Source organism: Callionymus lyra, chromosome 2, assembly GCF_982586985.1.
Source record: "Callionymus lyra chromosome 2, fCalLyr1.hap1.1, whole genome shotgun sequence".
In the NCBI taxonomy this organism is placed as follows: Eukaryota; Metazoa; Chordata; class Actinopteri; order Syngnathiformes; family Callionymidae; genus Callionymus; species Callionymus lyra.
In genome coordinates this window covers 20,289,267-20,301,970 of record NC_141819.1, presented here as the reverse complement: position 1 = coordinate 20,301,970, position 12,704 = coordinate 20,289,267, and the positions used below count along the sequence as shown (strand labels likewise).

Sequence of the window (12,704 nt, the reverse complement as noted above, 5' to 3'; positions counted from 1 at the left end):
GGATGTAAACAAAGAACTATTTCCTGTCCGACCGTTAAAAATATCCGACTAGCTCTGTCACGTTTGTTCCGATTGAAATTTGTATAAATATATAAAATGTACGCATTCCGATACAGCCTTTACTAAAAATAAACTTTTGTTAACGTTGAAATGTTTTAAATATACGTGTCAGGCTTAAACAGTTATGTATCATATATATATAAATATAATTATGTATCAACCGGAAGTCAATCCTCCTGCGTGTGTTATGGTGGAAGGTTGTTTGTTCCACCTTGTATATATATATATACAATTTAACAATATTTGCTGTCAGTAATGAAGCAACACAGACTCTCAGCAAAGAAGCGACTTACAAAGCCAATTCTTTTCGGAACATTGATTGTTGGACTAGCGACTGCTTTCTTTAACAGGTAAATCAATTGAATGAGTTTCTTAACAACACTGATGTTCGTTATCAGATCATGAGGAAAATTAAATTAATAAAGAAACGTATTATTTGTGGTAAAATACGGCCACATGGCGCTTGAAATGGTCTGGTTAAGGATGTTCACATTCATGTTTATTATAAATGTTTATATATATTATATGTGTTTATATATATATTGGGATCAATAAAGTTTTACCTGTATCTTATGAGATTCTTCTAATAGCAGTTCTAAAATAAAGTACCTGTTCTTTCTTGTAGGCGCTTGTTCTTGAAGGACGTGGAGGACATGAAGGCTGAGCATCGAGCAATGAGTTCTGCCAAGAATGTTGAGGTATTGGAAATGAGACGCAGACTGATGGAGCAGTACGAGGAGAAGCGGAAAAGTGGGAGCAGTTGAGGTGGCAGAAAATCCTGTGTGGACTAAGCGCCAAGCAACACTTAAAAAAAACTGTTGACCTGGTCATGAAACCGTTTATTACAGCATGCCAGAAACGAATAAATGCTTCTAAAAACAATATTGCACTTCAATCAACAACAGAAATCTAAATCATGAAGGTGGCCGCAGATGAAAGTGCACGATTCTTGTCTCTGGACTAAAAAAAAATTGGTGGATAGAAACCTGTTCTCGCGGTTCAGTAATGATCAATATGACCATGTGGCTTGTAAACATGTAAATGCTTGTATGGTGAGTCAATATTTGATAAAGGAAAAAAATGTCCATTAAAAAACTGTATTAAACGTTTCAAAATGAGTCGGAAATGAAAAAGACACAACATGATCTGGTGAACATTTAAAACATCAATAATTCACACACCTTAGTTACATGGGAATGGTCAAGGTCACATTATCGGTGTAGGGACATGATCACTGGGTCGTGGTTCTGTTCTGCCATGTAGAACTTTAGTCCAAACAACAAGGTCCTGGATCACACCATGCTACACATGTGAGGTGTCCGACGTGGCTTGCAATGCCTGGTTAGCATCCAGAGTGTTTATTATCTGGATCTGTGGTCTGGGTTCAACACTACATAAATCACAAGGTGGAGACGTGGGTCTGACTTCAGGTTAGTTGGAAGTACTGTAGCACAAATAAGAACAAGCCTGGACAGTATTGATATATTTGGTAAATGGTTGCAGGCTCGAAAAGTGGTGAAAGGTCAGAACTAGACCAGACAGAACTTTAATATATAGAAATGGGTCCAGTGGTGACGTAGCAGTGTGAAGCTTCCAGGACCATGAGTCACAAGGTGCTGGCATAAAAGTCCTGGATCACACAGCGAGTGGGACAAGGCCTATGGAAGAGGCAGAAGGAGGTGCTGTGATGGCAATCAGGCACCCTGGATCCAGTCTGTTCATGGTCCGGCTGGGGAAAACCACAATGCAAATACAACCCATTAGTTCAGAGAGAGATTATCATGTGGAAATTTCAAAAATTAAGATTTTCTCTCATTGCTCTAGATGATTGATTAAATATTGATTAGTGGAAATGAAGGATGATGCGAGTCATCATTTTCTTAAACGTGAAGATGAAGGAACCGTCAGACCTCTCTGAAGGAAGATTAAAGTAGATCGTAAAAAGAATGGAGCTGTCAGGTGTGAAATCAGAGCAACATGAGAGACTCAAGTAAAGAAGATCTCAGATGTACCCAAATGTACCAGTTTGATTAAACAGCAGCACCACGTGTGAAGAACTGTACGTGAAATCAGCAACTAGAAGCAGAACAACTAGAGACGTATCTTTACCCAGAATCAACGATGGGAAGCTGACAATCTCAGTCCTGTTGGAACACCACTGACATTCAGCTCCTCATCAATGAAAACTTCGAAAGTAAACCGTGACGACACTCACGCTTTGTCATAGTAGGACGAGTGCAGCGTGTAGTTTGCATTGAGGATGTTGCCATTGTCCAGGGTGAGTGTCTTCCTTGTCTTCTGGTCTTTGGTGAAGTTCCTGCAGGCGGCCAGTTTGGACTCCAGAACCTGGACAACAAAAAAGAGGAGGAGGATGATTTCATCATGAAAAAAAACTTGTGATTCCAAAAGCACTCACCCCCACTTTTCTTAGCAGATCACTGACGATGTTCAGAGCTGAGATTCTGGCCGATGGGGTCAAAGGACAGTTGCTGCCCAAACTGTTAGCGAGAGCTAAAGAACAAATTGAAAACGTAAACAATATTTCTCGAACCTTAACAGTCCAATCATAACAAGAACAAAACTGTCAACACTTAATTTAAGTTGTCAACACCAAAGCACATGTCACAATTCTCTACCGTCAAGAACAAACAAATGCAGACGCAGATTCATTCATCACCAGGATGTCCACACACCTGTGCTGTTGCTGAAGTCATTGTCCAGTGCTTTGGTCAGTGGAGTAGCCGGCAAAGACAAGGACGCCTGCACTCCGGTGTCCATCTTCTCATTGTCCACGATGGGGGATGTGGGTGCAGACATCCTGGAGACGTCTGTCTGCCGCTCACGGACAGCTAGCTCCTGACGCAGGTCTGCAACACGAACACATCAGTCTCAACAAACTGCTGGACTCACCGGGGGGTTGAAATTAGTTTACCTCGAGCTTCGTCCTTCAGTCTCTGAACAGACACCAGCAGACACTCTTTCTCATCCAGCTCACTCTCCAGGAAGGCGTTCCTCTCGATGGCCTGGTTCAGTCGCTGCTCAAAGTTCTCCAGAGACACGATGGTGGCCCTGAGGACCGGAGTAGGACAAAGACTCATTTACTTCATAAATTTTGACTGTTAAGAAATTTATCTTATCTTAAAAATATTTGCCGCACAGTTAAAATCATCTAAAGTATTACGTTTCTGACAATATAAACAGGAACATTTATCTTCTCATCTGGAACTTTAAGAAAACATCAAACAATTTATCAAAAATGTGAAGACATGAAACCAAACTGTTACAATAGTCCAGACGAGAAGACACAAACGCATGGATTACAAGCTCCAGATCGTGTTATTTATAAAATAATTTTCCTATGTTTAGAGATATTTCTCAGTTGAAGGAAACAGTTTCTGGTCAGTTTTCTGCAGTGTTGAACTAGAGACATATATTTTTCAAATACAACACCAAGGTTTCTCAGGCTCAGTTTGACAGACTGACCTAAGTCTCAAGTACTGACTCAACCCTGGAAGTGTTTTCACTCAGCCATTGTCATCATGATGTCACTAGATACTTTCAGTAAGGCTGTCTCTGTAGAGTGATGTTTGCGAAAGCCAGACTGAAACTTCTCATGGATGTCGCCCTGATCCAGGAACAAAGACAGCTGCTCAGACACCACCCTTTAAAAGATCTTGGACAAGAAAGGGAGCTTAGAAATGAGCCTGAAATTACAGAGGTCAGTCGGGTCTAAGCCTGGCTTTTTGAGTAAAGGATCCACAATGGCATGTTTAAATGCATTGGGAAAAACCCCTGTAGAAAGGGAGTGGTTTACCATTTTGGCCAATTACATCGAATACTTTAATAAAGAGCCTACAAGGAAGGGCGTCGGACGAGCAAGAGGAGGGTTTCATCTTGAAAAAGCTCAACAAAGCATTGCTGTCAGCTTCACAGAAGACAGGCGTGATTGGAGCTGCAGGACACACGAGAGAATTGATCTTGTCAAAGAACACTTTGAGGTTTTTCTTATTATTTGTTTCCGAATGTAATCAGGTCTGGCCGTTTCCACCATCTCATTGTATGAGGACATCAGATCCCTGAGGGGAAGTCTGTGCACCTCAAGTTTAGTAGACTTTCAGATAGTTTCTTCAGACTCAGGAGATCTTCATTTGTCCAAGGGCATCGTTTTTAAGAATTGTCAGGTTCGATTTAACAGGTGTCACTTGATCCAGTATTTCAACACAATGACTGAAAAAAAATGTGGCCTTTTTGATGAGTGGGATCAGAAAAATGTCGCTCAAAATTAAAGGCTTCAGTTAAAGTTAAAAGTTATTTAGCAGAGCATAATGTGACGTCATCAACATGAAGATTAAAGGAATAAGAACAGATTCCATTTGAATACTTGGACATTGCCACGGGACAGCCTTAATAAATAAAACTTTATTGATCCCTTGGGGATTTTATTTGAGGAACTAGGAATTAAAAAAATGAATAATGTGGGGAATAGTCCCTGCACAGTGCATCTTTACCTTTTAGCTCTCTCCAGGTCATCGTTGGACTGCTCCAGCTCTCGAACATATTTGTGAAGTTGCTCCTTAATGCTGCGTGTTTGCCCCAGATCGTCCTCCAGCATTGAGATCTGCTTGTAGCTCTGAGAATATTGCAGCTCCAGCTTCTCCTGTAGGGGGCGCACATGAGGAGATCATCCACATCAGGCTCCTACTCCCTGTGTGAACGACATCATTGACCTACATGTGCAGCGACTCGCACACTCGCGCGGCAACAGTGTTGGATGTTTGACCTACTTCTGACATGTTGGTCTGACCTGGTACAATAGTGTCTCCTCTCACAGATCGCCCACAACATAGTTTTAGCATCATGAGCAAATATTTGAGAAAAAATCTAGATTTTAAAAGGAAGATTGACTAGAATGAATATTTAAACAAGATATTCAGTAGAGAGCAGCTCCACCTTTACTATTCTACCAGTTTCCATCAAAGAACCTTAGATTTAGACAAACCTTGATTGTGTCGATGTCGTTCTTCAGTCTTTGGTTCTCAGACTGCAGGTCCTTCATCCGATGCTCGGCCTGACTGAGCTGAGCCTCCAGCTCAGCCTCCAGCTCCCTGCTCCCCTCCTGGAACTCCAGCAGCTCCTCATGGGCCTCCTCACAACTGCAAGCCATGGAAGGTCCACACAATGAGTTCTTACATCAATAGCTCTGACATTGTTCTCACAAAAAAGGTATTCCCGTTTTTTTTCTTCTTGGTAGTCACATGATACACATGTTCGTCTCCACATGATTACATAACCATTGTTAGGAGAAAATAAAGTTGCTCTACTCATTTTACGCGACTGTGTTGTATATATATATTTTTTTTTCTGGTTCCAAACACAGCATGACACATGAGCTGCAGCACTTATACAAGTCAATAATGATAGTGTTTCTGGTCTCCTTCCCTTAACCTACAGTTAATAAATCAACAGCATCATCATCATCATCATCATCGTCATCATCATCCATACAAAATAAGGAGAAGACAAAACGATTAGATGTGTTGTCATAACATGCTGTTGTTAAAACTCAAAATTCCAGGTAAAATCAGTTTGATTAAACTTGTTAAATCATTTATTATTTGTAAAGATAATGAAACTGCATCAAATTATAGTGTAATAAAAGTCAGCTCTTTATTATTTTGTAGATTAAAATACCTTTATTTTCCAAAAACGGCTGATAGAAGAGAGCGATGAAGAGGTCCAAATGTTACGCTCTATGAACAAAATACTGTAGAGAACTAACACGGGAAATATCAGGTTTCTGCTTCTGACGATGTCACAAAGAAAGTTTAAAAGGGTTGTTCACTGTGGGATGGTTTCAGAGTTTACATCCCAGTGATATATGATCTGTGAGAACATGAACGTTTCCTTGCACTTTGTTACAAACACGCAGGTAAAATGTCGTTGACCTAGAAATCCAAACCAGCAACCCTTTATCTCTTTGAAACATCTTCTAAGTACATAACAAAGTGAATTATTTGTGTAGATTTATAGAAGATGTGATTATGTAAGCACATCCGCCAACATGTTGCCTCACAGTAGGTGAACGGTTGTTCCAGCTCCATCAGACGCCCATAGACGACCATAACAGACAATTATGTGACCTCTAAAAACTTTAATCATGGAAGAGGCTGACATTTTTTTAATAATGCAATTTTCTTGAGTAAATAAAACAAGAACAAATGACAATAGTTATAGGTTACGGTTGCGAAAAGTGTCAACACTCCTACCTGCTCTTGTATTTGAGGGAAAGAGTCTTCCAGAAGTCGATTTCTTCATCTTTACAGGAGAATTTTGGGATCAAGTCCATTTCCACACAAATCAATTCTGAAGACAGAAATGTTACAAATAAAAATATGTCATAAAGTGGTTTGCTATTTTACAGTCAGTGCTTTAATTTCACAAACAAAACTATAACAATTTAACCAACTTTTTTATTCACGTCTCAAAATGTAATAAACTCGACTATTAGAGATAAACAGTTCGAAAAATAAATAGTCAAATACACATAAATGGATGAACACTGTATATTAAAACATACATGGATACAGTACATGGATTAATAAAACGTTATGCAGAGAAGTAAATGGATGCAACAAAGCACAACGTAAGAGATTAACCAAATTATAAATTAATCACTGGTGTCATTGTCTAAATTACAATATTTCCAATAATGACAACAGGGTTTAATGTATTTGACTGTAAGTGATGCATTTTTGATATTGGCTCTTGTTGTTGCACATGTAATCATATCCCAATTATTTATTTATTTTCACTGCACGCTTTTCTCTTTCTTTATTTTAACGATTCATTATAAATCCCTGTCCTGCTTTTTTAGTTCAGAGAATCTACTCGATCAACACACAGGTAAAATGACCAAACGTAGAATATTTAGTAAATAATAAAACATTTTAAAACGCTGTTCGTCCATTACCACAACATAAAAGGCGATAAAAAAAATAGGTTTCTATAAATAAGTACAAGTGGGAGCCGGGATTTTGCTCCTCGTCCACTGAAAATAATGTAATATATTTGATTTAAAGTGGGTCACGCACGAGGACGGAGGATGTCAGTGGGATTAGGAGGCGCGCGAGCTCAGCTGTCACAACTGGGTGTGAGACGATGCGAGGATGAAACACAAAATTCATTATATAACCAAGATGGACACAATATCCGAGTCTAGAATCAACACACTGCGCTGTTCGCAGACGACAGTGTTGACTAAAAGCAAGAATCTACCTGCACATCTCCTCAGACGCTGGTCATCATCTTCTGCTCCAGTAGAAGCTTCGAGCTGCGCTCAGTGCGCTCGCGTGACGTCACTCTCGGTCTTCCTCGTTTACTGAACGAGCGATAATCGGACGATGTACTGCAGCGCCACCTGCTGGCTGCTCATATCCGAAAATACCACGAAATGAAAAATATATATTTAATACTAAATAAAAATGTATACATTCATAAACCATAAATCAAGCTCTCTTGCTCATCTCTCTAGTATTATCACACTTAGATTCATGCTTTCAGATCTTTTACCGTCGAATAGGTTCATTAATTCTGTATATTCTACACTATAACACTGGTAATTGAACTCTATTTCGACTCATTTCGAATTATATTCATAACTATAACAGAAGGTTTAGGAAAATAAATTTCCGAAATTTAAAATAATCTATCAATCGAGATGAAATCCATCAAATAATTTTCTTTTTTCTTTTTTGAACCAGGGGGCCCGGGTTCGACTCCCGGCGTGGGAACATATCTTTTGATTAATTATTTCAAAGTTGTCTTCGACTGCACATTTTCGCAAAACTTTGCCCAATGTGGCCCCATCATGCTCCCTAAACGCCTAAAACACCTTAAAAACAAAATCATTAATATCTCCTCTTCATCTTTCATGTTTTTATCTTATCTTATTTTAAATATATTTCTATTCTTCCACCTTTTTTAGAGTTTAAAGTTAAGTCATTCTGTCTGCGATTTCTGCTTTCCAACAGGAATGTTTTCCCATGTGTCTTGTAAGGATGTAAAAAAAACCTTACGAGCAGGAGCGCGAGAGCGAGCGTCGATGACGTCACGCGTCGCTAGGTAACCACCCAAAGAAGCGCAGCGACTTTTAATGGCGACCACGAAGAAAGTTCGAGGCTTTAAGTCCAAATCTGGTAAAAAGAGACAATCGGACGAGGACGAGGAAGGAGAGGAAAGAGTGACCGGGTTTGATGTGATTCACGGGAAGTTCAGAGAGGTTTGTCCGGGAATAATGAAGCGTTAGTTTTATTTAGCTGCCGGTGCTAACAGTTTTCTTCAATAAATGGAAATATAACGACAGGTTCAATTAAAAATAAATTGAATAAGCATTCTATTGAATGCAATAAACATCGAAATGTATTATAAATACAGACAATGGGAAAAAACATTAACATTTGTATTTTTTTATTATTATCGTCTGCTGCTCAGTTTACAAAAACAAGTTTAATGCAAAGTAATACGTTTTTTTTTAAATATCATTATATACGGGTTTTTTTTTATTATTGCGTTGAAGCAAAAATCTATATTGTCCAGTCTTAAAATTGTAAATTACATATAAAAATATAAAAAAATAAAAATAAAAAGATGAATGGAAATCTCTTAATTTATAAATAAAGTCATGAAGACATCACTGGGTGTCACTGGTGCGTTGCTGCGTCTGCAAGTTTATTAGAACCAGCAGGTTCCATTCATTGCTTCTCACCAACAAAGGAGGTGTAGGTCTGTAAATCCACTGGAGGAAGTCAGTGAGTCATCACTCAGAGACAGCAGGGAGAGATGGAGGGACCTAGACGTGAAAATCAAGAGAAAAAGCAGAAATCCAGGATAAGTTTGTTTGATTGTGTCAAATCTCAGAAGAAAGACGAGGACGGAGAGGTCGGTGTTTACTATGTTTCTTCTCACTCGAGGAAAACTCTTTGTTTATCACTCAGGGCTTGACATTATTATGACATTATTGTAAGTTATCTGTTGTGGTAAAAACAAGATTGTCCTTTCAGAACGTAGTGTTACAGCGGTTGATGGTTGTTGCTCGACTGCACTGGGATCCCAGCGACCGTGACAAAATTGGTGGTAAGAATATTTCTCCATGTATAATTGTATGTAACTTAATTAAAGGAGTCGATCTGTTAAAATGGAATTAGATAATTTACCTAGAAGTTCATGATGCTGAAACATTTGCTACATTTCTACTGTAAAATATTTCGAGTGTCAAATAGTTATTCAATGTTAAAACAGGCGTTTAAATCTCTTAACATTTGCACTTATGATAGTAGAGAGTTAAATTAAGATTTAAGTAAGAACTAGGCCTTTAAGAGAATTTAAAGTGTATTTTACTTATACAATGATTTAACTGACTCATGTTTTGCTGTTAAAAAATGTTGCTTTATTCTTCAAAACAATATCTATTTAATTTATTTTTTTGTGTTTAACTGTAATTTAATCTTGACTTAAGAAATGTAACTAGAAGTAGATAAGTAGGAATAATAAACAAAATATTTAATTGACCTAAGATACAAAAGGTGGTTTTATATAAGAAAAAGAAAGATTAAGTTTAAGACTAGTAAGTTATAAAAGCAGCCACCGGTGACAGGGATGTTTGTTTTGCTTGTTGCCGAGTTTAACCCGCTAGTAAAGTTGTTAACAAGCTGTCGATGACATCACATTCTTTTCTTCTAGTCCACCATGAGAAACTGATCTCTCGCTTGCGGAAAGTCCACGTGCAGTATTTGACCACCGGTCTGCTGCTGCTTTACCCCTCCTGTCTGCTGCATGTTGTTGAAGTCAGTCACATAATCGATACTCATATTGATCACCTGCTGAGTCATCATGCTAACAAACATCTTCTCAGTCGTCCAGAGATGTTCTGGTTCCTGTCGTTCAAGATCTTGTGGACCTGCAACAACTTACAAACAGGTAATACAGTCCTATTACTGCACAAATACTGACTGACTTGCTGCTAGTCATTGTCAGAGCATTGGTGGATCATGTTAGATCTTATATCAGAAGAGGAAACATCATGACAAAATGTGACAGTAAAGACAACATTTTTTGCTTCCTCTTTCAGCTTCTTACTTGAAGATCCCAGGATGGTCCTTCTTCCACACGTGTATGAGAGCAGACTGTTCAAGCAGTGGAGCTACAAGGTTTGTGCAGATATGTGGTTGATGTTAATTGTTCGATTTCAGTCATTTACAAACAAAAAAAAAAGAAGTTTTAAAACCTTCAGAACCAATGTACGAACTTGCCAAATCTTAAACCTATGAAAACAATGTAAAAACTCATGATTTTTTTTTAAAGATGATGACAAAAGTGTATAACTTAGGAAAAAAGAATTACACATTTTTGATTAAAGTGTAGAAATTTAAAATTAATTACTAAAAACAAATACATCCCAAAACTCTAAGACAGAACGTTAAGCCTTGAAATAGGAGTTGTACACTCAAAGGACAGGTAGGTGTTCTTCAAGACGCTGTGGAAAAAGTTGGAATCAACGCATACTTGTGAAACAAACAAAATCAAATTAGTAAGTTTGTAAATTTGTTTCAAATTTGATCGAGGGATTGAAATACACATCCTCAAACAAAGATCTTCAGGGTCGAAGTGAATGAAATATTTTATTATTATTCATTGATAACCCCTCTGATCTCTCACTTCAGGTTCTGGACCCTCCTCAACGCGGCGCTGAACCGGACGATGATGAAAACAGCACAGTGTCCCTGTTCCTCTCGGTCCTGCAGGCTGTGGAGAACCTGGGCCAGCTCCAAGACCAGGTCACGGTTTCTGAGTTCACTTGGAATCTCCCTCGTGGAGTTTCCCAGAGATTAAATCTCTTTATTAAAACAGACGCCTCCTGGTTCGGCGCTGGACGAGAATCCAAAGCTGCTGGTCCCTACGGTGGTTCTGAACAAGCTGTCCAGAAGGGAGGAGCTCCTGACCCCTCAGCAGTACCTGCACACGTATAACTCTAGACTGAGCATCAACATGAGCTTTGGTGAGATTTATTTATCATCTCAGAAAATCCATGTGACTGATCAGTTGAGATCTGATCTGGTGCCACAGAAAAACTCCTTGAGGTCTTCAGACTGTCTGTTCTTCTTCCAGGTCAGCAGTCTTTGGGCAGTCGACTCCCGAACATCATTTAAACATGGCCGACCGTATAAGTGTGTGTTGAAACAAACAGACTCAGGTTAATATAAAAAACATCTTTATTAACTAAACATTCTGACGATCAACTAAGATGTTTTTTTTCTGCGTCACAGAGAAGTTTCTCCTCCACAAACAGGAGCCACAGAAATGTCCAAATATTCATTCATGAGTAAAATCTATCGTCTCCTCAGGTTTCTCGTCAGGTGAGCTCAGAGAAGCGTCATGCAGCGACAGTCACACATCTTGTGGGTCTGCTGGAGGTTTTTATTACGGCTATGATGATCAGGGCGGAGCGCGTTTGTTGAATATTAAAAATTGAACACAAAGACATTTATATTAGAAGTTTTACACAGAGCGGAGTAAAAGTGCGCCCCCTATCGACTATGTCGCCACCTTTCAATTCGTTCCATCGATTTCACCATTCCGACAACACACACAAACTCACGTTTACGTAACAAAAGTGTTTTAGTGCCTCTAATACTGGGGGCTGTGAGGGTCTCAACTGGAGCAAATCCAGATATTTCTTTTTTTTAACTTCTTTTTAAGTTCTCTTTCACACGGGACCTTTTTGTTTTCTTCCGAATGAAAAACATTGTGTGTCCATGTAGTTTGCATCAGTGAGTATGAGTACGAGTGTGACTGTAGTTTTCCTGTTTTCTTTATTTGTTCTGTTGTATGATGTGTGTGTGTGTGTGTAATTAAGATTGAAAATGTGGTTGTGTGTCCTTAAAGGAGCCTGTTTGCACAAGTCTTTCATATGTTTGCATATGAGTTCATAATAGTGTGTACATGTTTGACTTGTGCGACTGCTGTTGAATTGTGTGTTTGTCTGAAGAGTGTATGTTAATGTGTGTACATTGTTGTCGACCAAATATGTCATGTTTTCAACTCATAAATAAATGAACCAATAACCCTCCCTGAGTCTTCACAACACCTTTAATCTGGGAATGCTTTTGTTGTGAAAGGTTGGGGGTTCTATTCCGGGCTCCAACATGAACTAGTGTTATTGAATTAAGGTCAAATATTGAACAAAAACTTAGAGGCAACGTCGGTTTAAATATGAAACGTGATTTGAAAATGTGAATTTGGGGCAGATTTTGACATCACAAGTGCCGTATTTTGTAAGTAAGGAATCAACAAAGCTTCTCGTCTTCTCTCTGCTACATCTGTAGAAAAATCTGTCCATTGGTTTGACTGGTAAACTATCTGTGGTGCAGTGTTCCTAGAAGTCAGCAGTGGTTAGAAAATATGAGGGCTTTATAATGCTCATCTTAGACTCTGGAAATATACAATATCAACAATAAATATCGGTAAGATCCCGACGCAGAAGAAGAAAGTGATTCAGGCTTTTGATTTCCGTGCAACCTGGAACCTAAAACATGCAGCAGCAATGTTAAGATTGAAAGAAAAACCATAACAGCGACAATCAGCTCAAG

At 38.8% G+C, this 12,704-nt stretch overlaps 2 protein-coding genes and 1 long non-coding RNA gene across 4 annotated transcripts; 2 read left to right on the top strand and 1 right to left on the bottom strand.

The window, feature by feature from the left end:
* The first annotated feature begins 211 nt into the window (after positions 1 to 211).
* On the top strand, positions 212 to 1,175 carry LOC148085887 (uncharacterized). Its single transcript, XR_015710520.1, has 2 exons — positions 212 to 410; positions 686 to 1,175. It is a non-coding gene; the product is annotated as an uncharacterized LOC148085887 (long non-coding RNA).
* On the bottom strand, positions 885 to 7,431 carry ndel1a (nudE neurodevelopment protein 1-like 1a). 2 transcript variants are annotated; one of them, XM_087783997.1, is made up of 10 exons: positions 7,336 to 7,431; positions 6,327 to 6,423; positions 5,060 to 5,213; positions 4,569 to 4,717; positions 2,993 to 3,129; positions 2,754 to 2,927; positions 2,477 to 2,571; positions 2,276 to 2,406; positions 2,170 to 2,204; positions 885 to 1,789 (listed from the first exon to the last, which is right to left on the bottom strand). In XM_087783997.1, the coding sequence occupies exons 2-10, from the start codon at positions 6,404 to 6,406 to the stop codon at positions 1,779 to 1,781; spliced, it is 966 nt and encodes a 321-aa protein (XP_087640123.1). In that variant the 5' UTR covers positions 6,407 to 6,423; positions 7,336 to 7,431; the 3' UTR covers positions 885 to 1,778. The 2 variants fall into 2 exon arrangements, with proteins under 2 accessions (XP_087640123.1, XP_087640122.1); XM_087783996.1 differs by lacking the exon at positions 2,170 to 2,204.
* Positions 7,432 to 8,212: 781 nt separating this feature from the next.
* tex47 (testis expressed 47) lies at positions 8,213 to 11,465 on the top strand. Its single transcript, XM_087783995.1, has 9 exons — positions 8,213 to 8,338; positions 9,120 to 9,192; positions 9,799 to 9,902; positions 9,971 to 10,035; positions 10,187 to 10,265; positions 10,779 to 10,892; positions 10,966 to 11,113; positions 11,224 to 11,308; positions 11,382 to 11,465. The coding sequence occupies exons 1-8, from the start codon at positions 8,213 to 8,215 to the stop codon at positions 11,262 to 11,264; spliced, it is 750 nt and encodes a 249-aa protein (XP_087640121.1). The 3' UTR covers positions 11,265 to 11,308; positions 11,382 to 11,465.
* Positions 11,466 to 12,704: the final 1,239 nt, after the last annotated feature.